General features: G+C 38.4%; 1 protein-coding gene across 1 annotated transcript in view; it reads left to right on the top strand.

Annotated features, from left to right (window-relative positions):
• Nucleotides 1–27,477, top strand: part of GABBR2 (gamma-aminobutyric acid type B receptor subunit 2) — a 491,815-nt gene that overhangs the window by 169,877 nt on the left and 294,461 nt on the right. Inside the window, exon 3 of the mRNA XM_072851328.1 lies at nt 23,325–23,495. Within this exon, the coding sequence (XP_072707429.1) occupies nt 23,325–23,495 (171 nt within the window). The remainder of the gene's footprint in view (nt 1–23,324; nt 23,496–27,477) is intronic.

Below are 27,477 nucleotides of genomic sequence, written 5' to 3'. Positions count from 1 at the left end.
TCTACCACCTCAGGCTAGTGGTGACTCCCTCCCCTTCCTCTGCTCCTCTGCCATGCAAAACATAATCCACTTCTTCAGGTTGTTACGGTATGAGATAAAAAGCTCGTCTCCATGAGCACAAAGGAGCAGAGGGACAACGGCAGGCAGAGGAATCCCAGAAGCTTATCAGGGAAACAGAGTGCCCTGACCCAGCTAATCACAGGTCTGCTACAAGAGGGTGACAGGCCCCGTTGTCCAAGTGTGAGACCCATCAAGAGCAGTCAATGGGAGAGGGTTTTGGGACCACTTTTGAAAAGAGGGAGGTTACTGCCTATAGGGAGTGGGAATCATCGTAGGATGCAGGGGAAGAGTGTCTTGGGATTGTGTGAGACTTATTATGGGATGTTTAGAGGAGTAACCACAAGCAGGGAAAAAGAGAGGGATCAAGGTGAAGTGAGGAGCAAACAGCATGGGAAAATAGCAGGGAAAGGGGTTAAAAGAGGCTGGTTGTGTGTAAACAGGTTGCTGGTCAGTACACTTGTCTGGCCATGTCCTGTTCCTGACCATTTGCCTTCTCTTCTCATTAAATTTTTAACTAGTTTTCTGGCTGAGGGCTCTCTACTTTGTGCACATCTGTGTGTAAGGAGGTCTAAGTGCCAGGAGCTGGACTGGGGACCGTGACTCACAGGGCTCATGTGTCTGCTGTGCCAGGAACTGGAGCAAGTGCGGGTATGTATGCAGTGTATGATCACTAGCAAAGATCAAGCTAGACTAGCCGGTGAGTAGCGTAAGAGTCCTGGAAGCCAGGTATTGAAGCAGCCAGAAGTCTGGGCCAGATAGCGGAGAGACCAGAGGGTCTTGAGAGCTGGCTGCTGGAGGGACCAGGAAGCCAAAACCAGCTATGAAAGAGACTGTGGGGCCTGGGGGACAGCTGAGAGACCCCTTTGCGTGTGTGTGTTTGTGCCTGAGGCACCTGGAGACCAGAGGACCCAAGGGAAAGTTACTGGGTAGGCTGAAGGTCTAAGGCCAGTGACTGGAGAGACCCATAGCGTGCATCTGTGTGCCTGAGCATCAGCAACTGGAGTGGGGCTGTGGGTCTCAGGGGCTCATATGTCCAGGTGCCAGCAGCTGGGGAGACCTGGGTGTCCAGGGACAGCAGCTGGACAGACTGAGTGTCTAAGCCTAGCTACAGAAGGAGTCCATGTTGTGTGTATGTATATATATTTTCCACTAAAGCACTTTCATCCTGACCAGCCAGAAAGGGAACAGAATGAGGCCATTGGTGCTGTCTGTGTTTTTGCGAGCGCTGTGGTTTTTGTCTGTGTTCGTCCATGTATATATGCTGGCCATGTGTATATGCGCATGTGTATACATGTGTGTGTGTATTCCCTATGGGGAATACCTGCTCAGCCTTACTACTGGCTAGACCTGGGGTCACAGAGCTGTGGCAGCCTCACCTCTGTTGGGCCACAGGATTCAACAACTCTAACAGAGGTCATTAGAAGTTTCACAGAATAAATTACCTGTTTCTATGTAGGTCAAGGGCATTGGCAGTGTTTCTCATCTTTCTATGCTCTCGTTTTATGGCACATCATTGCTGTCTCGATGGGGGTTTTACTACAAGTTTTCAATTTAATAAAGTGGGTAGGGAATATTTTGTGGGTTTGGGTTACTGGAGCACATGTTCTCTAGATTCTTCTTACTACATGGTATCCTGCAATTGCTGAAATGGGATTTAATGATCAAGGTCTAGTTTTATATTACAGTAAGCAGATTATACTGACTATATGCCACCAACTGAAAATGGTTGCTTTTTAAGTCTGTAGTTGTATCACTTGGAGCTTCTGGGTTGATCTTGTGCATAGCCTCTGGAAAGAAGCACAAAAGAAATGGTTGACCTCTCCTCCTTTTGGTACTCATAACAACAATATGTTCTCAGACTCAGCTGCTGTATTGACATATATCAGCAGTAGATGACAAACTCCGCTCCCACTGGAGTGCAGATAACACTCCTGTTCATACAAAACAGCATGCCCTTTTTCCTGCAGAAAGCCGTTGTCGATTCACATTCAACCTTGTGAACTATTATATGCTCAGATCTTTTTTTCCCCTTGCAAGGCTAACAAGTTGGTTTTTAACTTTTTTTTAATTTGGTGGGTTTCATTGTTCCTAAATGTGTAAAAGGTTTTTCATTTCTTCTTACTGAATTTCATCCTATTTTTTTGAGACTGTTTCTCTCATTTACCATTGTTCTGAATTCTACAACTGTATTTCTATATCTTGGATCCCCTCTGCAAGTCTAATAGTTTACATGTTATTTCATCATTCAGTCCCTTAAGATAGCAGAACTGGAATAGACTATATGAAACTGGAGTAGACCATATGATATCCTATGAAATTTTTATAGCTAATTTTCTTTTGTAGTTTTCTAGCTAGTTATATACCAACTGAATTGCAGTTCAGCCTGGTTAGGATAGTTGTTAGCCTGCTTAGAAAATATCATATGATAGTGTCAAAACCCTTGTTAAAAACAAGATGTGTGGCTTCCCTTGTTTCTCCTTCAGGTACAAAGTTTGTACCTGATCATCAAAAAGACGATCTGACTGGTTTAGCATGATTTGCCCTTTATGTTTATGAAGGAGTCAGCAGTGAAAAAGAAAGAAAGTTGAAAAGAGAGTTAGTTGTGCAGTAAAATTGTGTTCTTCAACATCTCTCCAAAATTTAAAAAATCAAAATTAGCTTTAGACATTTTTTATGATACCTTAATGCATCTCAAAGCATTAATGTTAATATCACATATTTAGATGTATAGTATGTAAAGTGCAAACCAAGCTGAACCAAAGAATTGTAGAAGAAAATGTTTACATGTTTTCAAAATGAAATGAGGAAATTAAAGGTAATACACTTTTTCCATTAAGAAGAGTTGAAACAAATAATTTCACAGATATTCTTTAATTTTGAGGGAAGTTTGTCTTCTGCTAATAAAAACCCAAAAAATTTTCAAAAACTCTCCTGTGGAATTTGCAGATAAGGTGAAACTTGAAGTTAAGGAAGGATTTGGCAGTTTTTTTCCTACTCTGTAGTAGAATAAAGTTAAAATACACTTCTATATTACAGGATACAGGGGTAGAATTACAATATAGCTTTCATATTATGTTGATTTTGAGAATTATTTCACTCTAATGTTTCCTTGAACATCTCTTTATTAAGACATGATGGAGCAAATCCACAACTTGTTTATAAGGCATTGAGCATTTTCCTTTTTATTTTTAATTCAGATTTAAAAAAAAAAACACCCTACAGATATCTTCACGAATAACGACAGTGATGTCTGAATTAAAATTTTCTACTCAGACTCTCGGCTGTGTTAAATATTTTTTTTGGTATTCAGAAGCAGAGCCTCTTTCTGTGTTCTCGGCATCCTGTGTTCTCGGTGGTGTAGCTTTCAATATTTTCACGTTGCTCAAAATCTGTGTGACTTTATTATCACAGTGCTGAGCCTGAGCTAATATACCCTGCTGAGGGACTTAGCTGCAGCACAGAGCTCTGGCAGAATATCTCCTGATACTGTAAAAATTACTTGTTAAACTCTATACATGTTGTTGACATAGCAGCAGCGTTTTGAAGCACTGACTAATGCTTCCACAGCTGTAGGTAGTATCTAGCACTTGGTTATTATTAGGAAAGTTGCCAACATATTAGCAATGTTTGTATGCATAGTTACTATAGCCAAAGGTACTCTTTGTTGTTAGGCACCACTGTTAGAGGTATTCGTAAAATGTCTTAAGCCTCTCATTACTGTAGCCCCAGCTGACTCTGGAAGCTAATAGCATTGGCAAAAAGCTCCTTAGAAATTATAAGCAACACCCAAATGCCAGCATTTGTTCCTAAGTGAAATAAATTGTTACTAGCACCGCCAAGTTGCTGGAACTGCTTGTAACAGCTGTGAACCCCAAAGTAGGTGATTAATGTCAGCTTGAAGCATTGCCGGCTGCCTGACGGAGCTTGTAACATCCAGGAACTCTGAACCGCAGGACTCCTGGTGGCTGCAAGCGTTGCTGACTTCCTAGCAATATACGTAACAGCCGCAAACCCTGAAATACAGGATTCACAGCATCTTCTCTTTTGTCCATCTTTGCTTGGCTCTGGTGAAATCTAATTACCAAGATAAAACTTGAGGAATTTTAGATTGTCCATATAGTTATTTTTGCTGGTAAGTCAGCTGATAAGCTTCATTACATGAAAATATTAAATTTGGTTTTTTGTAATTTACAGCTGTCCTTTCATTTTCCAGAAAGAAGGGGACTGAATTCTCAGTGTGGCTGTACTCTCTATATATTGCCAGGGGGTGGGGATGGGCTTTTACGGAACCACTTACAAAATTCTTATCCTGGGAGCAGTTCCATGCTATTTCCTATCTCAGTATAATTGAAAGCAGCCCGAGGATTAGAGATTTAGCTTCCAACTAAGAATTGCCAGAGTTGCAGCATTATGCCAGTAGCTTCCACTCTCTGCTTGTTGTCTGTGTGGGGAGCTGCAGACAGTATAGGAAGGCTTAGTAATAAAATATAAACCTTTAAAGACATCAATCTGTATGCATATCAAAGGTTAGTGCATAGGCCAGTTGTCCTGCAGTATTTAATATGTCATGTTGCTATATAGGAGTTCTAAGGCATGCAAATAATGATAACATCTCTAACGTTACCAATGGGATACACAAAATTAGGATTGTAACAGGCCAAAAACCAGTATTTACCCATGAACATCTACTTTTTTGTTAGTAGAAGGAATATTTCCACCGTCTCTGCCAAAATTGTGTTTACTAGTCCTTGGACTGCTAAGCAACTGTACTTGGATCTTAAAATCCCAACTTTCTCATTAAATACAAATATTGTTTAGTATGGTAATGAGCACAATGTATTGCTGAGGTAATTAAAATGGTGTTGGTCATGAGTTCTTGTGAACTTTTACCAAGCCAGTAGTTTATTCGCTCTCTTTTCTAAGCAAGAACTATGCAGTATAAAAGGAAATGTGAAAGAAACAGGTTCAGAACAAAGTAGAAAAGATGGTTCCTCAGGTAAAGTATGGTTACGCTGTGGATCTCTTTGCTGTGGATTATTATGCAGGCCAAAAATTACAACTTCAAAAAGTAGCTGAACTAGATAAATTTATGAGAGGAAAAAAAATAATGAGGCATATTAAATGCAAAGACATCAAAAAGATCCAAAGAAATCTGTGAGCCACAAATTTCTGAAGGTTGGGAGTTTTCTTTAGGAATGTCTCTAACAGTGGCTGAGAGCAGATGTCTAGGAAAGAGCAGGCGCAGAGGTGAAGGAAACAGTGGTGTGTATCTTTGCTTTGACCTGGTGTAGCCATTTCCCTGATATGTTCTTAAGGTTTTTTGAATCAGAGTGTGGGGCACAGTGGATCCCAGCATAGGTGTTTGCCTTCCTTTGTGAACAACAATTTGATTGTGATCGAATAAATTTGAATTAATAAATGTGAATGTTGTGTGGATTTTTCCCATTCACCTCCTTAGACTGTCAGCTCTCAAGTTTCATGAAGAGGAGTGAAGTGATAACAAATGTATGCATGATTATCTTAGGTGAAATCTAAAGCTACTCTCTTATCTGCAGTTCTTAGATGAACAGCAGTTTCTGAGTGCAGAAGCAATGAGATAACTGCATTTGTGGGATTTGTGAATATGCATTTGTGAAATCATGTATTGGAATTATGTGACTCAACACTGTTTTTTCAATGGCAGCCATCCAAATAGTGAGACAGTAAGCTGGCTACCTGAGCCTGAAACAGTGCACAGTAACTGCATATACGGAAACAATACAAAGGATTGAGGTTGAACACTGTTAATTTGGATTTAGTGAAGATATTTTCTGTATAACTGTGTATGAATAATAGGGCTAGGGGGCATCATTCATATGGAATAATGTGTTTGCTCTACTATCAATTTGTTGGCAAAGAGGAAAATAGAGGAATATACCATACATATTATTCTGCTTTAGAGCTTTAACTTGCAACTGCACCTTAGTGATTTTTAGAAGTCATAAAGATGACTGTTGTATTTCACTGGTTTTATTTTACTGTTTTAATTTATTTTTACCAAAAATATTTTGAGAAGATGACAAACATGGAATTCAAGTATGCATGTAGGCATTTAAAAATATATTATTTAGTATTTAGGCTACAGGGGTTGTTACTGGGGCCAATTCTGCTTAACATCTTCATTAATGACTTGGATGATGGGACAGGGCACACCCTCAGCAGATTTGCAGGTGTAACAAAAATAGGATTGACTGATACACCAGATGGTTGTGCTACCATTCAGTGGCATGTTGAGAGGCTGGAGATCTCGGCCAGCAGGAATCTCCTGAAACAGGGCAAAAGGAAATGCCAAGTCGTGCCCTTGGGGAGGAAGAAACACCAGGCACCCACCCAAACAGGCTGGGGGGGGGTTGGCTGGAAAGCAGCTTTGCAGTAAAGGTCCTGGGGGTCCTGGTAGACAACAAGTGAAACATGAGCCAGGAATGTGCCCTTGCAGCATAGGCGGCCAGCAGCACCTGGGTTGCACTAGGGAGAGCATTGCCATTGCCACTAGGTCAGGGGAGGTGGGTGAGTCTCCTCCTCTGTTCAGCCCTGGCTAGAGCACATCGGGAGTGGTGTGTCCAGGTCTGGGCTCCCCAGAACAAGAGAGACATGGACATACTGGAGCAAGTCTAGCAAAGGGCCACTGTAATGATGAAAGGATTGGGGCATCTGTCATATGAGGAGAGACTGAGAGAGTTAGAATAATTTAGCCTGAGGAAGAGAAGGCTCAGGGGAGATCTTATATGTGTATATATCTTATATTGTATAAAATCCTTAGGATTTTTTTTAATACTTCCATTTTATAAGAAAAAGACAGTATTTGGCATTATGAACAACTTCATTTCCATGAATCAAAAACAGGCATAGCTTGCACACCCGCAACAGGCTGTAGTTACGAATCCCAGTTGCGCTCAACAGCAGCAGCTTGCGTGTGCCACTAGCACTAGGTTTGGATGGAAGCCAGGAGGGACAGAGGTGCCGTGGGGACTGCCTGCCTGCCTCTGTGCCAGGACATGGGGGCAGGCTGCCCACTGGTATCTGCTCTTTCCCTGACCAGTGGTCTTTAGCAGCTGTGGGGCAGGGGCTAGGGAGAGGGATCACTGTGGGAGGGAAGGGAGGAGCAGATCAGCCAGGGCAGGCACCACTTTCTCCAGCCCTTTGAGTTGTTGGGATGCTTGTTCTACCCTCACTTTTCTACCTCACCTCCTCCAGGAATAGCTGCCAGTTCTTGCCTCTTCTGAGCAGCTCAAGAGGAGGAGAGTTGAGGTTATGTCAGGGAGAGAAGGATGGCTGTTTTGTGCCTTTGTATTGCGGGTCTCAAGAAAGAGGCAAATGTTGTGTATTGCATGAGAAAGGGAAAGGTAGGAAGACATATTGGGGGTGCATGTCTATTCTCAACCTCATCCCCCAAAAAACTGCAGTGTCCTCTCACTCTTTGAAAGCTGTTGTGAAACAGTGCTGTGCCTTCCCGAAACAATCACACAGAAACCCAGAAATACCTGAAAGCTTTAATATTCCTTCTGGAGTCGTTGCCCTCCCCTCCTGCCTCCTGATCAGCTCCCTTCCAGCCTCCACACTGAATTGAGTCCTGCAGGCTCGGAACTTTAATAAATATGTGGTTTTACTGGCAGTGAGAGATAGAGGCTGTCAACATAGGAAAATTATGTATATTGATCTTTATGTGTAGCTTATGAGTTCTCAATAACATCAATAAGTAATAGCATCATAATTTCTGACTGATTACATACTCTATGTGAATACAGAAAAAATCCTTTCCATGAGCAATAAGGCCATTCCATTTTCATTTGATTAATAGGTTGAAAGTAGGCACCACTTTAACACAAAAGGACTTTGAAACAACTACAATTTGAATGACATCCTGACACCATCAACATATTTTATAGCAAATGTAGGGAAGGATAGTATAATACTTACTTTTTTTTTTTTTTTCTGGATCCACTAATTCAAAGCATTTCCAGATCATATGTTTTACTCTGTTTTGCTTTTTTGGTTGTGGCTCCTAATGTCTCCAGGGAAACTTCATATCTATGGTGCACCATTTTGTGCAAAGAATAGTGACGGAACCTTCTACCCATCTCCCTCTCTTCCATCTTTAGCTGGCTGTCACAGGGGGATAATTGTACCTGACTCTCCAAATCAGAAATGGATTGGGTTTGGCTGCGGTATCCGTCCAGTATCCTCTTTCCCTCAATTTTGCCACACTGCTTCTGCAAAGCCATGCAGTTTAGTGTAGAAAGGGGTGGGTTAAAGATGTAGTCCCTTGTCGTTGACTTAGTCATGTAAAGTACATTTCCTGTTATATTTCAGCTGTGTTGCACTTGTCCTTTGGTAAAGCAGAACATGCAGAAACCTGACAATAGAGAGTGAGTGCTTAGCCCCATGGCTGTTTGTGAGAGCTCAAGTGTCATGCAGCAGCTGGGGTATAGCAGGGGCGTGTAGCATTGGCCTAATCCAACAATAGGTGATATCAATGGAAGTTCGGCAGCAGAATTCATTTGGGCTTGTATGTATTGCAGGTCTACCTGCAGCCTTAGCTATATGAGTGTACGTACAAAAGCTGAAAAGGGGCAGATGCAAGTATATGGGCATTGTTGTGTTTGGCTATTGCTTGAGGTTCAAGGTAAACGAGCTTGCTGGTCACAGAGGGATGTTACATGGGGATGACATATAACTTTAATGAGACTACGTGCTTAATGACACTACAAAAAAATCACTGGATCAAATAGCAAGTCTTATTCAACAAAGTAAACAATTGCCCCATAAGTTGCTTTGGGCTGTTTATGTAGAAGTGGAACTATTATGCTATGATGAATGATGTGGTAAGGACAGGGTTAAGACTGTTTTGAGACACTTGACCTGAATCTTCAAGTATTTTTAAGATTGAGAGAAATTACAGTGAATATTCAGTTACATTAAACAGCACTATGGTAAGAATTTTTCCAGACAGTGAAGATAGAGATCCACTTGAACATTTTGTGACATTTGTATTTATCTTTTAATACAATTTTTTAAGAATTAGGACACCAGCAGTTTTGCTAACCATTTAGTTTAAAATTTTAAAGAGATCAAATACCTAAATATCCTCAGGGGTTAAGAGGCCGAAGTGTCTTCTAGGTGACTCACTACTTCTTCACATGCTTAAATATCTACATAGATTGGAAAATTTGTATGGGATTCATTCGACCAAGTGCAGTGTAGGTGGCTGCATCTGATACAGTCACTGTAATCTCCCATTAGTGCCTACAGTAGTGAGAAGCAGATGCTTCTAGGGAGTGATTCATCTCACCTTAAGGTTTATCCAAGGCAAGTCAATACAAGTTATGATGTACCAATATAAATCACATCAAACTTGAAGCTTTACTCTGCTGTAAATATTACTCTGCTGTAAAAATTCCTCATGTAGACTTAAGGAAAGTCTTAGAAAGCATATGCTATTCTCTACTTACTCTTCTCTGAGGTCCAAGTGACCCAGGTTTTTCAGTGGCTGTAGACCTCTGAAGTTCCTTAGTTAAACACATGGGCATGTGATCATGCAGCTGGTTAGATGCTTCTGTTTGCATATATCAGCCCAAGTACTCACAAAGCCAGGCTTTCAGCAGATTATAAATAAAGCCAAGATTCCTCCTGTTCGCTGCATCTGTCCACTGTGTCTGTCCATGTTTTGTTTTGGTCTGTGCATCTTTTTTTTTTTTTTTTCCTACAGCGTGTCTGTCTTTTTCTGTGCTCTGAACAGCACCTCTTCTGTTGTCTCGTGTCATTTGTCCATCTATTTCATGGTCTCTTATCCAGTTCTTGTGCTGTTGCTTATTTCCTGCCAGGGTTTTCTCCCTGCTTTTTATCTTCAGAGCCTTGTTTTGGAATGGGTCAAAAGGTTGTATTCAAGCTGGCCTTCTTCTGATCACTCCTTATCAGTACTCTGGGAGGTGCTTTTCTGCTCAGAGTAATCTGAATCTCTCTACAAGGGGAAAATCAGGAGTCCAAGAAGCTGGAGAATAAACAAACTATTACTATGGTAGAAATGAAAGCTGGCAATTCCAGTAACTTAGGGATAGTAAGCTGAATGAATCTGATAATCAAATTAAGAAAAATAATAATAATTAAAAAAGAATGCCCTATTAATTTCTAGGACTTTCTGTGAACTTGCGGCAAAGATACCATGCGCACATTAGGAAAAGCACCTTCATTTTTACGAGTGCTCAGTCAAACAGAGAGGTGGTCTTACTGTCACTTGTGGTTTACCTTCTCTTTTCTTATTGGATAAGTGATCAAATATACCAGGAGTCTCAATTCTCAAAGACATAGATATCTTCAGTAGGTAAGTTTAAAGGGGGAAAAATAATGCTGTTCATTTAACAAACTTAACTATTCAACTTCAGAGAATTTCTGAATAACGTACTAGTAAAAAAGACAGTTAATATAATTAATCGTATTTTATTTTTCACCCAGTTGCACAGTACATTAATATAGGTTGGTAGTGCATCTCTTGATATGTATTCTTGATAAAGCTGATATTATTTTAACTGTGGGAGGTACTTTAAAATTCATAGTGAAAGTATGTTAGCATGGAGAAAAGTATAATTCCTCAGGAAAAGCCATCCAGATCCCCAATTTAATTTCTGAAACCTTTGCCTGAATATTAATGGCTTATATTTTCTGATCTGGAATCGCACTGGTCACCTTTGTCAAAGATGCTTTCCATTTGCCCTGCTGTTTGTCCCATCAAGGGTTTGTCCCATGTAGTAAAAATAGTAGACATGTTCACACTTGGCAGGAATATGTTCAAGAGCAGTGTTTGAAAAAAACCGAAAGAACTCAGCAGTATCCAAAATAGCAGAAGCCAAAGTCAGTAAACTGTTAAGACCAAGCAGACAAAGCCATAACATATGTGGTTAAAAAAAAAAAAAAAAAGAGAGCACAAGTATGACAACAATTTGGTCAGAAATGTTGTATAAAAATAAATGGCAATTCAAAAAACATTGGATCACAAATGAGAGGGTTGGGAAGAGGCAAGTGACTTTAAAAATTACAACTTAATCACTGCACATTTAGTAATCACCACACACAGTGAGTAATAAATAATGAATTACATGAGATTGAATTAGGAAAGATGATATTTAAACCAGCCTTCCAAAACTAATAAGCACTACCAAACTCTAATGCATGTACTGAGTTTTCATATGAGTTCCTTCTCTCAAATCAATATAACTCTTGAAATATTTAAAATGAAACTATATTCTTAAGCACTTTCCTGGCTCTGTGACAAAGATCACGCACAAAGATATTCCTTGTGTGTGAAAAATTAAGGCTACATTGGATTATATAGATGTGGAGTGATTTAGTTCAGTTTTTGTCTCACCTGGATGGATGTAAGTTATGGAAAATATTGTAAAAATTGCAGATCAATAAGGACTATTTTCAGGAACAGATGGGATTATAGTGAACAGTTTTGTGCAGTAAGTGACAAAAAGATAACAAGGTCTAGAGAAAACATTCAGGTTTCAGCCTGCAGGAACGAGGATGATGGCAGCATTCTAGGGAAAAAATGGTTGAGAGATCTAATAGAAGTGTGTGTAATCTTAAATGGTGTAGATAATGTTAATGCTTTCTACCCAGCATGCATTCTAAGACCAGGGGCAAATACTGTACTTAAAATCAAATGCAGACATAAAGAAACACTTATTAAATTAATAGTAACTGCTGAAGCTACCTGCAAGGCACAGGTATTGAGAAAAACACATTGAAGGTTACTCAGGCAACAATTAACTGATGTCCTGGAGGCACTGGCACTGGGAGGAAATGCTCCTGCTTTCTTCCACTTCCTCAGTGACATTCGAGATGGGACTTTTGTTTTGTAACTGTACTCGGATCAAGACTGTTTGCCATTTTTTATTTTATAAAAATAGACTACAGTGCCTCATAAGATTTTTTTACAGCCTCTCATAGTTATAGACTAGAAACCACAGAATACAGATTTAAGCTGACAAATAGTTTTGTGATTTCGATTGTTTGAATATATCTGCATGAAGAATTCCTAGTTGCATACGTTACTAAAAGGTTTCGTACATGTAGCTTTCTATCTAGAGCATCTTATTAAAATCTGTATTGACTACAGATAAAGAAAACCATAATGTATGTGTGATCTTGGTTATTTCCTAGTGGAGGATCAACGACATATTTGACATTTTAATGCCAAATATATTATAATCATAATTGTGATTGGCATTTCTGCTGAAGGTTTTTAATGGAAATGTAACCCAAGTTGCCCTTGCTGCTGGGCAAGCAGTACTTATTTTGCTGGCAACGTCTGTTGGCAAAGGAAGTTCCCTGATTTTTTAATCAGTTTTTATTTCATCAACTCCCCTCCAGCAAGTCCTTGATTTCTGTAGCATAACCCTTCTTTATCCGTTATTAGAGAGGTGCAGTTCCAAGCGAATGATGTCAGACTACTTTCTAAATACTTCTGGTGGGGTGTGACTGCAGCATGCAGCGCTCAGATATCAGAAAAGTTACAGAGCTGAAAGAAAAGGCAAATTAGCCCAGGCAGAGTGCAGAATTAGTGCCGGGGTATCGCTCCAGGACCTGATAAGGCATCTCTGAGCTGTGCTGCTCCATGTAGAGTAAACAGCTTCTTTATGTGTCACTACATTGCATAGTGAGGATGTCATCTGTTTTGGCTTGAAATATCTGGGATTTCTTGCTTAGGTTTGAAACCAGACAATGAAGAAATAAACGACTAATTCATGACTTAGGGCTGTGCAAAAACTATTTTTATAAGGATTTCAGTAAACCGTGAGTTAACATGGTGTGCTTTTATTTCTTCAGATGCCATATTTCCAGTAAAAGAAATAAAAGATGGAAAGGACAGGATTGGAACTGTATTAGGGTGTCGACTCCACAGAAGAACTGGGGAATTCTCATCTTAATTCATTCTCATTGTCATCTGGTCCTTCTCCCCTTTTCCAACAAGAGTGCAGGGTTGATTTGCTCACAAGAACAAGACACCCTATATTGCACAAATAAGGTATCTTTGTATTGGGGAAGTTTTTCCCTCCTTTTCATCATTTAGAAGGGGGGGAAAATAATAAACCAGATGTCTTATTTAAAATCCAAATGTAGACAGAACAGCTGTAGTTTTAACATGTGTTATCTGGATGAAGTCTGACAAACAAACAATACTAATAGAATTATAATAGTTTTGGGCAGCCAGCCAGGAACATGCTGTTGTGAATAGGTCTGGAAAGAATATTTTTTTCTTTTTTTTTTTTTTAATGGATTATGGCAAGATAGCCTGTTTTATCAAGGGTGAAATATTTTACAAATTTGTTGGTTTTCACTAAATTTTGAGGATAATGTGTTATAGACAAGAGACAAGCAAGCTGGGCAGTGAGAGTATGAGTGTAGGAGACTCTACTTGATTTGGAATAAATAATAATGCTGTGACTGAAGCAGAGCAGGGATTTGAAGCTGAGGTCTGGTATAATCCAGGCCAGTAGCCAAATGCTAAACAACTGTGTGTGACAGACAAAGATATACAACCCTCTTTAGCAATGCAGTTCCATTTATGAAAGTGCTCAAAAGATTTTGTCTTTTATTCCTTTTGGAAATGAAAACAAATTTTGCAGCAACTTCTGCAGATCTACCATTTCATTTCAATGCTCTGGTCAACCTCTAGCAGTAAGCAGAACACCTGTGTTAGGTGTAAATCATTTATGCCTAATATAGAACTGAAAATATTTTCTAGAGTAGAAAAAGCAATTAATGATTGCCAGATTTATTCCCTTAGTAACTTTTTTTTTTGAGATCTGCTTCAAACTGTGATAGACCTTTTCAAATGAACGGTCAGAAGAAATATGCAATGAAAAGGGGATAGCAGTTGTTTATTTTCCATTAATAGTGAAAGAATCAAGTTAAGCCTAATGCTGAATTTTAACTTTTGGATATGGTGATCTGTTTGAGATGATTCTGCCTCAGCTGCCTACCTACTGAAACACTGTATAAATAACAAAGTCTCTATCGACTTGACTGGTTGCACTGTTAACCACTGAATTGAAGGACGCTCTCCATGACTCCACGGTAACTTCCTTGACACGTCTCAGAAGTAAGGTGAATGTGTTAGGTTTGTTAGGCAGTATTTATTAGAATTTACAATGAATCCCATTACTTGGACTTGGATTTGATTTGTAGCTTTATTCTGCTCTGAACACTAATAACTCTTCTTTTTTCTGTTCACCTGAAGTGTTGTTCTAGGAATTCCTTTAACTTAGTTTTTTCTGCAAATTTCTTAAACATAGACTCTGGCTGGTGTCAACAGGTGGGTAGAAGTTTTAATCTGCCAGCCCGAGAGGCAGGTGAGACAGTAATGCTAATGTCTAGATAGTTTTCTTCATTTTTTTTTTTTCAGCAGATCTGCGACAATTTTCAGCTATTGTTCATCCTCTCTATTACCTGAAGACAAAAAAACCCCCTCAGCTGAGGATCAGTTCAACCACTATTCTTCAACATAACCCACAGACTTTATGGGAGTATCAAATTTTAACACCAGAAGACCAAACTTTATCATTCTGTCTGACTTCTTGCATTCAGGCATCTGCAGTTCCTACCAAGTAGTGTTGGGAGTAGGTCAGGCTGCCCAAGCGGGAAGCAAACAGGACTGAATGCTCCTTTCCCATTAGCCTATAGGCACATGTCTTTTGGCTGAAGTACTTCTCATATGGATTTTATTTTGTCTAAACCCGTTTCTATCCTCAAAAATATTGATTCATTCAGTAGCCAGAATTGCTTCCTGAAATGTCTCCAGAGCAGCATGCAGCTGAATATCAATCTTATTGTGATTGGATTAATTCACTGGAATGCCATCAGCGTGGAGGCGGGTGCCTTCCAACCTTGAGACCAGCTGGAAGTGCTTTTTCTGGAAACTCCCAGGTGCCAAAAGGCAGTCAGTGGAAGCAATTTCAGACACAGAATTAATGAAGGTAACAGCAGATGATATTGGGCAGGAGTATTTGGCAAAACATCTGATTTTAAAAGGAACAGTAGCTCTAATCAGATGGGTAATGCGTTATGGATGATGAAAGGGATGTTCGTCTATGAGATCCATTCTTGTCCAGTGTGTTTAATACAATGTGTATTTTTATGTTCCCATTTGTATGAGGCATCCTGCCCATTTACCAGCTAGTGAGCCATCATAGATATTCTCCCAGACTTCTATTTTGCTTTTGTAACTGTCATAATGAAAGCCCATACAGAGTTAACAGAACATTTTTTAATGATCACTAGTTTTATTTGTTATAGCACTGAAGTTTGTCCAATCCCATAAAGTCTTCTGAATGTAAGTATGATGGAGTCTCCAGAGCTTTCACTCAAGTAAATATTTAAGAGTATTTATGACAAGTAAAAATGTAGCTGATTTACCACTACTGGAAAAGTATAATTTCTTGTTAATATTGTCATCTTTAGTTCTCCTTCTTTCTTCTTTCAATTTATGTTAGTGAGTCACCTGTGCTATTTTTGGATCAGGATTAGAGTATAGCTAGTAGGGAAGATTGCCACTTTGATTCCTAGATCTGGTTCAGAACCAGCTCCTTTACCAGCTGTATACAGACACTCTTGTCACCAGCAGCTGTGCAGGCAAATTGTCAAGAAACAGTATCTTTGTTTCTTGATCTTTATTATTGTGTTGCTTTCACCTGCTTTGAAGATCTATGCAATGCCTCTGTCAATGAATTGTTGCACTTAGCTTCTTATGTCAGAATATTTTCCAAATATAGGTGTTTGCAGCCATCTTTGCAATGTTATTTCCACATACCTTTTCTCTAAATCATCCATCAAAGTTGATTTGATGATATATTTTGTGCATTGGGATGGGAAGGAGCATCCTAATATATATATATTTTTTTTACTTTACATGGTATCATGTATTTCTTAAGGTTCTCTTTAATATTTTTCTTGATCATATATAATAATTTTCTTACTCCAAGTATTGTTATTATATTAAAATTTATTCATAACTTGACTAGCGGTAAGAGCAAGTTCAGTGGTAGTTTGACTGCACATCCAGGCAAGGTGGCTTGTTATAGTAAAGTTACTGTTAATCTTTAAATAGTGAATTAACATTTAACCTAAATCTTTATATTCTGTGTCTTTTAATATTTATTACAAAACATCAATTACTCTTCAATTAAAAATGTAATTTAATTGTTATGCTTCAATCTATTCTCAGTCCCTGGGTTAGGAGCATATTGTTTCACTTGTTACGTGACATCATCTAATGCTGTCTCAAGAGTTGCAGCAGGCAAATTTCTTAACTCTTCATTATTCATTAGTTTCCATTCTGGTCCTTCTAGCTCCTGGGACCATCACGTCATCACATGCCCACACTCAAGTATTATTATTGTTGGCACACACTTGTCAAAGCGTTAGAGCTCCTGGCAAGGCACACAAAGGAACGGTGTGTGGTGTCACAAGTACACATTGCCACAAATTATCATCTTCCTGAGTTTCGTCCTTGTTATTTTCCTATGACAAGATTCTAGATGGGCAGTCCTGTACCACTGTAAGAGTATTTTTTATGGAGCTTTCTGACATTCTGCCTTCTTTTTGGAAATAATTATTTGCATTTTCCTTTTTCGCAGAAAATATTGCTTCCTATCTAAGCATACATGACACGCAATCTTTAGCTATGATGATAATAAATGATATCACCAATTGATTGAATCAGCAGTTTGTATCCTGTTTAGCAATGTTGATTTATCAGCATAATTTAGCTTTCTAGAAAGGGTACAGGAAATACAGGTGATATCTGCCATATATAAAAAACTCTTCATCAAGACTAGTTTTGCAGCAACAGGGGCAGATTTAAATTTCTAGGCATCATTAATAAAATACTTGTACAAGCCACAGTGCAGAAGCCTGGGAAAATTAAGCTAATCTCTCTGGTGCTCAGTAAGCTAATTTTCCCCATTTGCAAACATGAATCAGTTGTCTTAGCAGATGACATTTTCCTTTTCTTTTTCCCCTCCAATGTATAATACTCCGTGCATATAGTGTGTAGCTTTGTTTCACAACCTTCTCGTTTGGAGAGGCAAGTAGTGAGAGTGACACCTCATTCTCAATTTGGGATTGACAAATCCAGATGCTCTGGCACCTCCTGCCATGTGTCAGGAGCCTCCTTCGAGCTGCTGGGGACTTTGTGATGGGAGATGCTTCCGATCTTCTAGCCACGCCGCTCCGCAGGCCACTCTTTGCTTTTTGAGGGGAGTGAGGTTTCCTGCCCTCGTAGCTTTATGGACCTACAATGACTTTGCTAAGGGTTACTGTTATTGATTTACTTCAACTAATACTGTCCTCTTAAATACATGTGACTCTTAAACAGACCTATTGCCTTAGATTAGGATGACTGCTTACCACAGGGATAGTTCTGCGCTTTTATTTTAACCAGACTTCTGTACATTATTACAGTGACAAAATTTAAACGTAAATGCTACCTAGAGATAGTAAAACAACCAAACACCAGAAGACCACTTGCCATTTCTGGCAGCTTCCCTTCCTTCTGGAGTTCTTGGTACTGCAGAGTGGCTTCAGCCTTCCAGCTTCCAGCCTCTGGACTTCTATATGGAACATATACACTCTCTATATAGTGTTGTTTCCTTTTCTAATTTTGTTTCAGCTCTCTAATATCCATCCTCTCTTACAAAACTCCTAGTCTTTCCCATTGATTTAATTAGTGTTGCATCCCATTTTCTTAAATGAATGCTAGATCTTATCATCTTGCCATTCCTGCTTCCGTACTGTTTTTTTAAAGGGAATGCACTGTTACTTCCCTAAAATGGGAACATGCTTGCTTTAACTTGAAAGCAGTTTAGATTGATGTTCTTGGTTTAATCTGCCACACCTCATTTCAGCTTCATATGGGGTTATAGAGCTAGCTGCTACTCCCCTTGTGCAGAATTATTCCTTTCTATACTTTGTTTTAACTTTTTTTTTTCCCCCACCTCACTCTATCTAGTGTTGCTCCCAACCCTTCCATGGAACTGTATGGATTTTCAACAAAATTAATGTTTTTATCTTTCAACAAGTCTCATCTTTCTGAAGAAAATTTAATTTATCAAAACATACCTGACCCCAAAACCTCCTAATAAAATCCTTCTGTATATTTTTAAGTTTTTCGGAAAAGTGCACCAGTTCAAATTCCTTAACTTGGCCATCTGTCATATTAGGCTGAAGCATTTCTCATAATAGTTGTATAACATTGTCTCCCCTCCTCACCATTATCAAATTGTACTTTCACTCTCAGTGTGAAGCCAAAGAAATTTCCTTGACTGCTGTGGAATAATGTTTGGTTGGGTTTTTTTTAATCCGAAAGTAAAATTTGTCTCACTGGCTTTTTCAATTTTGGGTAATTTCCAAGCCTTCTTTTTTTTTTGAAGTACAAAAACGTACTACATTTTATGGCCTCAAAACTCTTTAGCATAAGACACTCTTTTACACACATAGTGCTATGGGGTCCTTTCTGCATCATCTTTAATGTTTTGTTGTTTTTCTATTTCACACCATTTCCTGAATTCTTTTGTTTTGGGTCCATTCCAGAACTGCAATTTGTTGCTTCCTTTCTATTCACAAGGTAAGATAAAGCCAAAATGTTCCTTCTCTGCTTCTCCATTGCTAGCAATGAAGCACAACTGCTCAGCTCACTCTTGAGCCAGCTCTATATTTTTATTTTTAAAAAAGTAGAATCTTTCCTACTACGGATCTGAGTGTAAGCATACTGCAAAATGTCAGGATGACCTACAGAGTTACAATTACATCGGTGTAGTTAAATCTCACTAACTAAATCTGATTTCCAGGTACTCAGATCACAGGCTTGAAATCTGGGCTCTGAGGAAGTTGGTGGAAGCTTTGGCACTGACTTCAGTGGGGTTGGGACTTTGAAATACTGGCTTGCAGTCACCATTTATGGAGCTCTCTAGTTAGCTGTGCTTTGGCTCCCACGTGGTTTGTGGGGTATATGACAGGGAGAACATCGCAGCAAGCTAAACATTTTATAAGTAAATCAACTTCAGATGACGTACTTGAAAGTCCCTTTACACAGATTTCTTTCACACTGACTCCCAACTTGAATGATTTCTAGGGTATTAACAGTATTGGTTTTCTTTAACATGTGCAGACTAAACGCGTTCTGATGAAACTCTGCTAACTATAATCCATTTATATAGTGATCATACAAGCAATAGGAATCATTTTAAAAGTCAGAAACAGCGCATTTTGGCTGTTAAATAAAGTCTTTCATTTTAGAATTTGAGCAGACTCAATTGTGTTATTAAGGCAGCAGAACTTTTACTAAATTATGGCTTTAATGAAGAAATAAACATTTGTTTTTCAATATGTTGGTCTATTTGGTTCTCAGTTTGTACTATCGTTAATATTCTTTCTTGAATAGTAAATGTTATTCTCTTTTCCATTTAAAAGTTTTAAACTCTGTTTCATCTCTGAAATCTCCATCTGAGTCATAGCTTATATATGTTTCCCTACATGCACTCATTTTAAGTTCAGAAGCAGTTGCTCACAAATTGTATCAAATTGTAAGCAGATATTCTAAAGAAAGATTTCTCAGGGATGACCCGAGAAGTAGCTTCAGTTTTTCTGACAGTATTCAAACTGATATATATATATATATACATATATATGAATGGTTTTTTAATCTAGATCTACATACACATATGCAAAGACTCTTTGCGTATGCACACACAAACAGCATACACACAATTGTGATGTATCACCTGGTATATGTCCACTGTGTCCTCCATTTTATAGAAATAAAAAAAAAAAATCTTTTTCCTGCCTTTCATCCCTTCTTGAAGTTTTGGCCATCACCTTTAGCAGTAATGTAAAATAATTTTCTGTGAAAGAATGACATCATACACCCCACAGGTGTTTATTGCTGAGTTATAATCCCACTTACAACTTTTTTGTCTCTCACTCTTCCTCTATGCCAGAGAGGCAGCTATGTAACACCTGTAACAACATTTTTTTAGCAATACATGAATACATATGCGCTGAAAATACAGTAATGTGAAAAATAGTACCTTTCTGGTTTGCAAAAAGTTATATGAGCAGTAGGATTGCCATTCATCCAGATTTTTGACCTAATACCTAAAAGTTATAAAAATAAATTCCAGTAACAAAAAGCAGAATCAGATCTCTATGGCTTTCAGTCCTGTAGAATGAAGTGAAGAAATTATGAAAAGTTTGCCTTTCAATAGGTTCAAGTTTCAAATCAGCCATGAATAAACAACTTTATCCCTAAAATACAGAGGATTTATGTTCAGTTAACAAGGGCTGTACCATCTCAATGCATATGTGGGTGGACTGTGTTGTGATCTTATTTGTTTTATCACATAGGTTAAAGTTTTTGTTATGAATATTTTACTGATATTTCTATATAGCTGTGCTATACCACGTACTTTTCCAGTAAGTCTACGTTGTGTCAATTTATTTATTAACATGATCTTTTCATTACCACTTTTAAAAATATAATGAGTTTTTTCTTCTTCCTTTTCCTCCTTGTCCCTCTCAAAGCAGAATATTGAGTGCTGGTGACTCTTGGGTTAAATTCATTGCATGTCCCCAAACTCTCATAAGGATGATTTTGTGAAAAGTTAAATCTTTTCAATGACTTAACTTTTGTGAGAAAGAAGAAGAAAAAAAAAAAAAAGGACTGACATAACTATTTCAGGTTATTCATCCATATCTCATGAGTGTTTTATTAAAATGGCAAAGTGATGCAGAATGAGACCAACCATGGCATATGTGATGCTTGAAAGAAAGGCCTCTGAACATATCCTACATTCCAAGAATTGTTTGAGCATGACATTTTCCCATTTGACATTTTAATAAAACCTTTCTTCAAAAAGAAAATTAAGAAGAATGTGCTTTTCTAAGTCAGGTGTCATTAGTATTACACATAAACCTGGATTCATCTCATCTCACGTTACATGGCTGAGGAATCTAAGTTATGAGTCTTCTTCATCTTTCTTTAGTCAATGAAGAGAGGTAAGGTTTTGCTTCATTGTTTCCCAAGGAAATCTGGGCAATTAGGACACTAATTTAGGCACTTTAAGTCACTAAAATGTCAAAGGACAGATCTGAATTGCCTTGCTTATATCACAGATCTTTGCCCTAAAGCCAGCTCACAGCTATAGAGACGCTCCTCATTACTAAGGCTTTTTGTACTTTTGATCAGAAAAATTTACCATGCAATCTGTGAACCTGAGTTAGGTGAACTTGCTGATGTTGCTTGTCACTACTGTTACTTCAGCATTGTTCTTTACTTCTTTTTCTTAAGGATCAATCAAATTACATTCGATCCAAAACCATAACAACTTGAAAAGCAAGTCCTTTGCAGTCACTAGGCTGCAAGCAGCCAGGCTGCTGAGAGGCATTCCTCTTCATTCTGGATTTCTAAAGTCAAATTTTCTCTCTTTTTCAGTCAGAGATAGAGGTCCTTCTTTCCACTGTCATTATACAGTGGATGCATGATGTTCAGCATTACAAGGCTAGACAGAAAAGCTGGCTAGGTCTGCCTGGCAGACCTTCATTCTTTTTCCCTTGAAATCAGCTCTTCGCAAACTCACTGCTGATTACTAAACGTTACAAAGTTCTAAGTGAGCCAGCCAATATGATTTTGGAAAATCAAGACCACAATAGCACAGTACCTCATAGTGTACTTTTTTCATAAAATCTAAGAAAAGAACAGTTGGTATATTAAAAATATTTTACCTTAGAATTACATGGCAGTAGAAGGTCTTAAAAAAATATTCTCTAGCTAATGACTGTTGAAGAGAAAGAATCTTCTGTTTTTGAATGGTAGAATGTAAACTGTCCAGTTATGTACACTTTAAGTTGTTTGGATTTCAGGGGGTTTAATTAAGAAAATAAACTGTATTCAGGTTTAAGAGGTTATAACAATGCAATATGTTCTTTGTGAGTCTAAAATCAGACAGAGAATGAGTTCTTTCTCTGTCAGGCTAAATCTAGATTTTATAAACATGAAGAAAAAGTTAGAGCTGTTATTTCAGATGAAAATTGTCTTCTGAATGTCAAAAGAGGTTTTCTAGCCCAAATGTACTGAATGCTTGATTAAAGAAAGTGTAAACTTAATACTATAGTTGGAAGTACTTATATAGGCTTGAATTCACCTATGCTTTCTGACTCTATTGATTTTGAAAGACTTAACTGTATAAGGGAGCCTATTTTTTGACTGTCACACCAATTTACATTAAATCAGTACCTTAAAAAACCCTCAACTGCTATGCATGGCTGAAAAAAAAGCTTGAGAAACACATTCCTAGAAACCTAAGAAATACTGGAGGAAATAACCACAAGTTTCTTTGGAATAGGAGCATTTTCAGAAAATTAATAAGCAGGCATTCCCTTCATAGCACTGCCTGATAATTATTCACAAAAATATAGAATAGAATATACAAAAATATGCTGCCTTTAACTTGGGCAGAAGAATTCAGTGAAGTTTCCTGATTTTTTTTGGTGTTAACAGGTTTCCTCTTTTCTCTCATTATAAGCATTCTCAAACCATGTACCAGTTCTGGTGTTTTCAGATGCATAGAATTAGCCACTGAGTCCCCTTTGATAATACAGATCACAGGGCGCTGCTTCAGTGGAGGAAACTGGGAGCCAGGTAAACTTCTGAGCTGCAGCCTTGGCTGCCATAATTATTCCCTCTGTTTCTGGTACCTTTTCTGTTACCTGAAGATAGGAAGAGGTGCTACTAGAGGTTCACTCTCTAATTCAAAGATATATAGGAGTTTGAGAATATCCCCTTAGAACAATTCTCAACTTTTATGAAGAGAATGTAGAAGGCAGCTGATGGGGAATTAATCATCTAAGAGATTTACTCCCTTAGAGCTTCTTGCTCTGCACAATGTGTAAGATGCATGATCTGAAACAGAGGATTTGACACCATCAACTTTGAAGATTCCCTCGTTTAATTTTGTAGCAGGTGGTTTATAGAACTAAGGTATTTCAAAAATCCCTTTAAAAGTAAGTAAATGGTGCTGGTAGGACTTCCAAGCTGTATGATGATGAAAATTCTCTACATGACCACAATGCATGGATTATGTCTTGTTGCACTGAGAAGAACAAAGTTTTTCTTCTGGATGCTAGATGACTTATGGTGACTTTCATTTTTTCTGTTGTTTGATTTTTTTCAGCTTTCATTTGCAGCAACAACCCCAGAGTTGGCTGATAAGAAAAAATATCCTTATTTCTTCCGGACAGTGCCATCTGATAATGCAGTGAATCCAGCAATTTTGAAGTTACTCAAATATTATCAGTGGAAGAGAGTAGGAACTTTAACCCAGGATGTACAAAGGTTCTCTGAGGTAAGATTTGCATAATTTCCAGTACACAAAGAGAGCTACTAATATCAGACTTCCAAGGAGCTAGTACCTTCATTAATAGCAATTAAGTACAAAGAAACAGACCCAGCATTTCAGTCAAGTTTGGCTTTGTCTTACTAGGTCACGTTTGCTGTACTGAATAAACTTAATTCCCTTCTGGGGCTTATTTGACTGTCTATAGTAAAAACTACCCATGCTTTCCCTTGGCTGCTTTTTACACCAAGATCATTGCACCCAAGTGCAAAAAACACATTTTTTTTTTTGTAGCAAAGATTCCTTTAGACTCTTTGACTTGCCAAAGTGTATGATTTTGAAGGAGGCTTGTATCCTGACATTGGTTCACTTAAAGGAGAGAATAAATCTAATTTCATTGTGTTCCTTTTGTGCTCTGATTTATTATAAGCATCAGTCTGATCAGTCTGAACATTGAGGAACAAAATCTGCTAAGTCTATGGCTGAAAATACTGGAGGAGCTTACTGAGACAGAAATGACTGAAGCTCCCAGAACTGACAAAATCACATACTGTGCACCCTCCAAATCTTCTGAGTTTCACCCTGAAAAACATTTTGGTCATAGAAATTGCAATAAAGTATGGGCCAAGTGCCTTAAGTGTGGTTTTAACAATAGAGTAGGTAAAAGAAAACATCCTATAAGTAATTAATCAGAGCAAGACAAGAGAAATAGTTGGCCCATTAACTGACAGAGAGGCAAAACTAATAGAGGCATGCCAGTTTTGTGGTGGTTTCTTTTCCTTCCTCAGCATTATATTTTAAAAAAAAGGCTGACTGTTCTCTGAAGACTAGCATAATTAAAACTGGGGAAGGGGGGTAAGAACAGGTTAGAGCCTGCTTAGATGAGTCAGATATTTTCAAATTGTCTGGCACAATTAATTCACTATGGAGTACTTAAGAAATCTTAGAGTCTTCCCTTATGAGTTTTGAGAATTAAAGGATAAAAAGTGAATTGTAGGGGGAGGGAAGAAATCTTTGTGTCTGTTTTTTTTCAAAACACATAAAGACCCAGGGAATTATAGACCAGTTAGGCTAAATTTAATTCCTGGAAAGACACTTGAGCAGATAATCTGTTTGGAATCATCCAGAAGATAAAAAGGTGCTAAACAATGGCCAAAATGGATTTGGCAAGAATAAATCATGTAAAGCAATCTAATTTCCCTCTGTGACAAGATAACAGGTCTCAAGGAGATGGGGTAGGTGACAAGTGTGATGTTTTATGACTTATAAAAATGTTAAAGGTGTTCCTAAAGAAAAGTAGGGAAACTTGATCTTCAGGAAGATACTGTAAGAGCAGTCTCTAACCAATATTCCTGCTACCAAGGTTAATTGACATCAGATCAGTTGAATATTTGTTTTTAACAAATGTTGAAGCAAAAAGTCACCAAAAAGTATGATATGCTTTATCCTTCTCTGGCTTGGAATTATAATTTCAAAGAGTAGTTATCAGTGGTTCACTGTCAAACAAGAAGGATGGGATTCTGTCAAGTGGTTTTGTCTAGAAAGAGATAAGGTTTTCTCTAGATAGTGGGATAGAGAAAATGTTTATTAAATCTCCAGTTGATACCTACTTGGGAAAAGCTGCAAGCACTTTGCAGAGGACAGGATTAGGTTTCAGAATGATCTTGACAAGGAGAGAAAGGTTTTAATATAAATAACACGTTAGTGAAAAAGTGCGAAATGGGTATCTAGGTAGAAGATCTCCAGAGAAAGATACAGGAAACGATACAATGAACCACAAACTGGGTAAAGGTCAAGAAGGCCAAACTGCTTGACCTACTGTAAAAAGTAGAAAGGAAGCAAACAGCTCTCATTTCACCACCCCCATGTAATGCATTATTGACACCTAGGACACACAGAGTAAACTTCAACACTACTTAGCGTTTATTAGATGTAAGTTGGAACATCAGGTCTAGTATCGTCTTCAAGAAGGAAGTAGATCAGAGACCTGTAGAAAAAAGTTCAGTAATCTAGAAACATGGAAACGTTTTATGAGAAAGATTAAAAGTGGAAAACAGTAGAATAGACTGGGTAGGTTGTTGAACCTTCATTGTGGAGGGTTTGTTAAGACTAAACAAACACAACATAGGGATTCTTGGTCTTCCTTTGGGACAGAGGGATGGACTTCCTGTCTGTCAGGGTCACTTAAGAAATGGTAAAATTGCAGCTTTCAAGGGTTTGCTAGAGTGCTGCACTTGAGTTCAAAGTCTTTCTGTTTCTCTTGAAGGGTAAGCAACAACCTTCTGTGTCAGACTGCAAACTCATTTTAGTGTGATTCATTAAAGCCTTCAGGTAATGAAAGATGCAGCTAAAGCTTCCCTGAATTCAGGTGATTTTTATAGACCATGTTGAGTCCTGATTCTTTGAAATTATTAGAGCTCCATCCTTCCTTTTTCAGCTCCATGTAGAGTTTCTCCCTTTCCTGTGCAGACAGTGAAAGCACAGGAAAAACTGGAGGAAATAACTCATTGGCTGTCCGGGAGCAGTGAGGGATGGGAGCTACCAGCAGCAGAGGGGGAGAACATGGGATGGCTGGGCAGAGCCCAGCCCCACTGCAAGGGAGAAGGGCAGGCCCAGAGGTTGAGGCCAGGCTCAGCCAAGGGTGCAGACCATCAGGCAAGTAAGTCCATGGTGATAAGGCAGGTCCAAGGCCAAGCTGGGAAATCAATCCGCAGGTCAGGGTCAGGTCTAGTGATTGCTGGGCAGTTCCATGGCAGACGCTGAAGACACAAGACTAAAGATGTGCGCGGAGGTCCCAGAGGAGGGACCATTAAGGCCTGTTAGTGACCTCCAGGTGTGATTCTATACATCCACTGAAACTATAATTTTCCCTCTAAAGGAACATCTGGCAAAACTATCCTTCTAACATCTTTTGCAAGTGACAAAATTGTTGAATAGCATCTAAAACTTATCTCTTTGTTGTAAAATGACACTGAGTTTAGGATGTGATTCTTCTTTTCTATGCTTAAAATGCACTACAAGCCACTAGACCAGAAGTAACTGAATGTCATCTCTGTTTACTCTCATATAAAATAAAATAAGCAGAAATAAATTAATGGGGTGTTTAGAGAAGCCTGTGTAGTAACTCAGGTGGATTTGCTCTTAGCAGCAAGAGAGAGCAATGTTCTCTCTCATTTTTCCATCTCCCAGAAAGACTGTATCAGTTTGACAGATCTCCTTTTTTTTTTAATCTAGAACAATTTCCATATCTATCTTAACTTCCTCCAGTTGTCCTTACACCTAAACACATGTTGGGATAGATACTGCCTTCTTGTTCATGTTATATAGAGAAACTTCATACTTGTATAGTTTAGTCAACAGGAACTCTAATTGTATCTCTTCAGCTGCCATTTAACCTCTGTTTTTTTGGGCTGATCACTTTTTTCTTTAGCCTGATCACTGTCTCCTATCTCTTTGCAATTTGCACTATGATCTTATATCCTGATAATTAAAGCTCACCTAACTTGTCCACAAGTTAGCTGCCCCTGAAAGTCATAAAGCTGTTTTTTGGTTTACCTTGCCTGGTAATGAGGCAGTTGTGTCAATTGCTTAGATTATCAGTCTTACTCCAATTTATCTCTGGAGGCCAAAATTACAGAGGATCTCTTGCTTCTATTTCAGCCATTTTCCTTTGGAACCCTTCCCTCAGAGATTTTACGTTATCACTCATTTCCTTTTACTTGGTGGAAAAAACTTCTCTTTCTTATAAACAAATGCTTACTTACTCTCTTACTTAGAGAAGAGTCTTCCTTACTCTCCAGGTCACATAGAGAGACAAAAGGTAGGTAGAGAGAATGGAGAGGTTTATGCCAGCATGCTTTCAGTTCTTGAAGCACATGGGCAATATCTATATATCTGATACTGCTAGCGTGGCTTGAGGCTCCCTTTCTTGGTGTTGCTTGGATCCCAACAATTATAACTTTTCAAGTGACCTGCATTCTATGGTTGCCAA

The sequence above is a fragment of the Ciconia boyciana genome, chromosome 2, assembly GCF_034638445.1.
Source record: "Ciconia boyciana chromosome 2, ASM3463844v1, whole genome shotgun sequence".
NCBI classification, from domain to species: Eukaryota; Metazoa; Chordata; class Aves; order Ciconiiformes; family Ciconiidae; genus Ciconia; species Ciconia boyciana.
The sequence above is the reverse complement of the archived record's forward strand: the minus strand, read 5'-3'. Positions and strand labels throughout refer to the sequence as shown.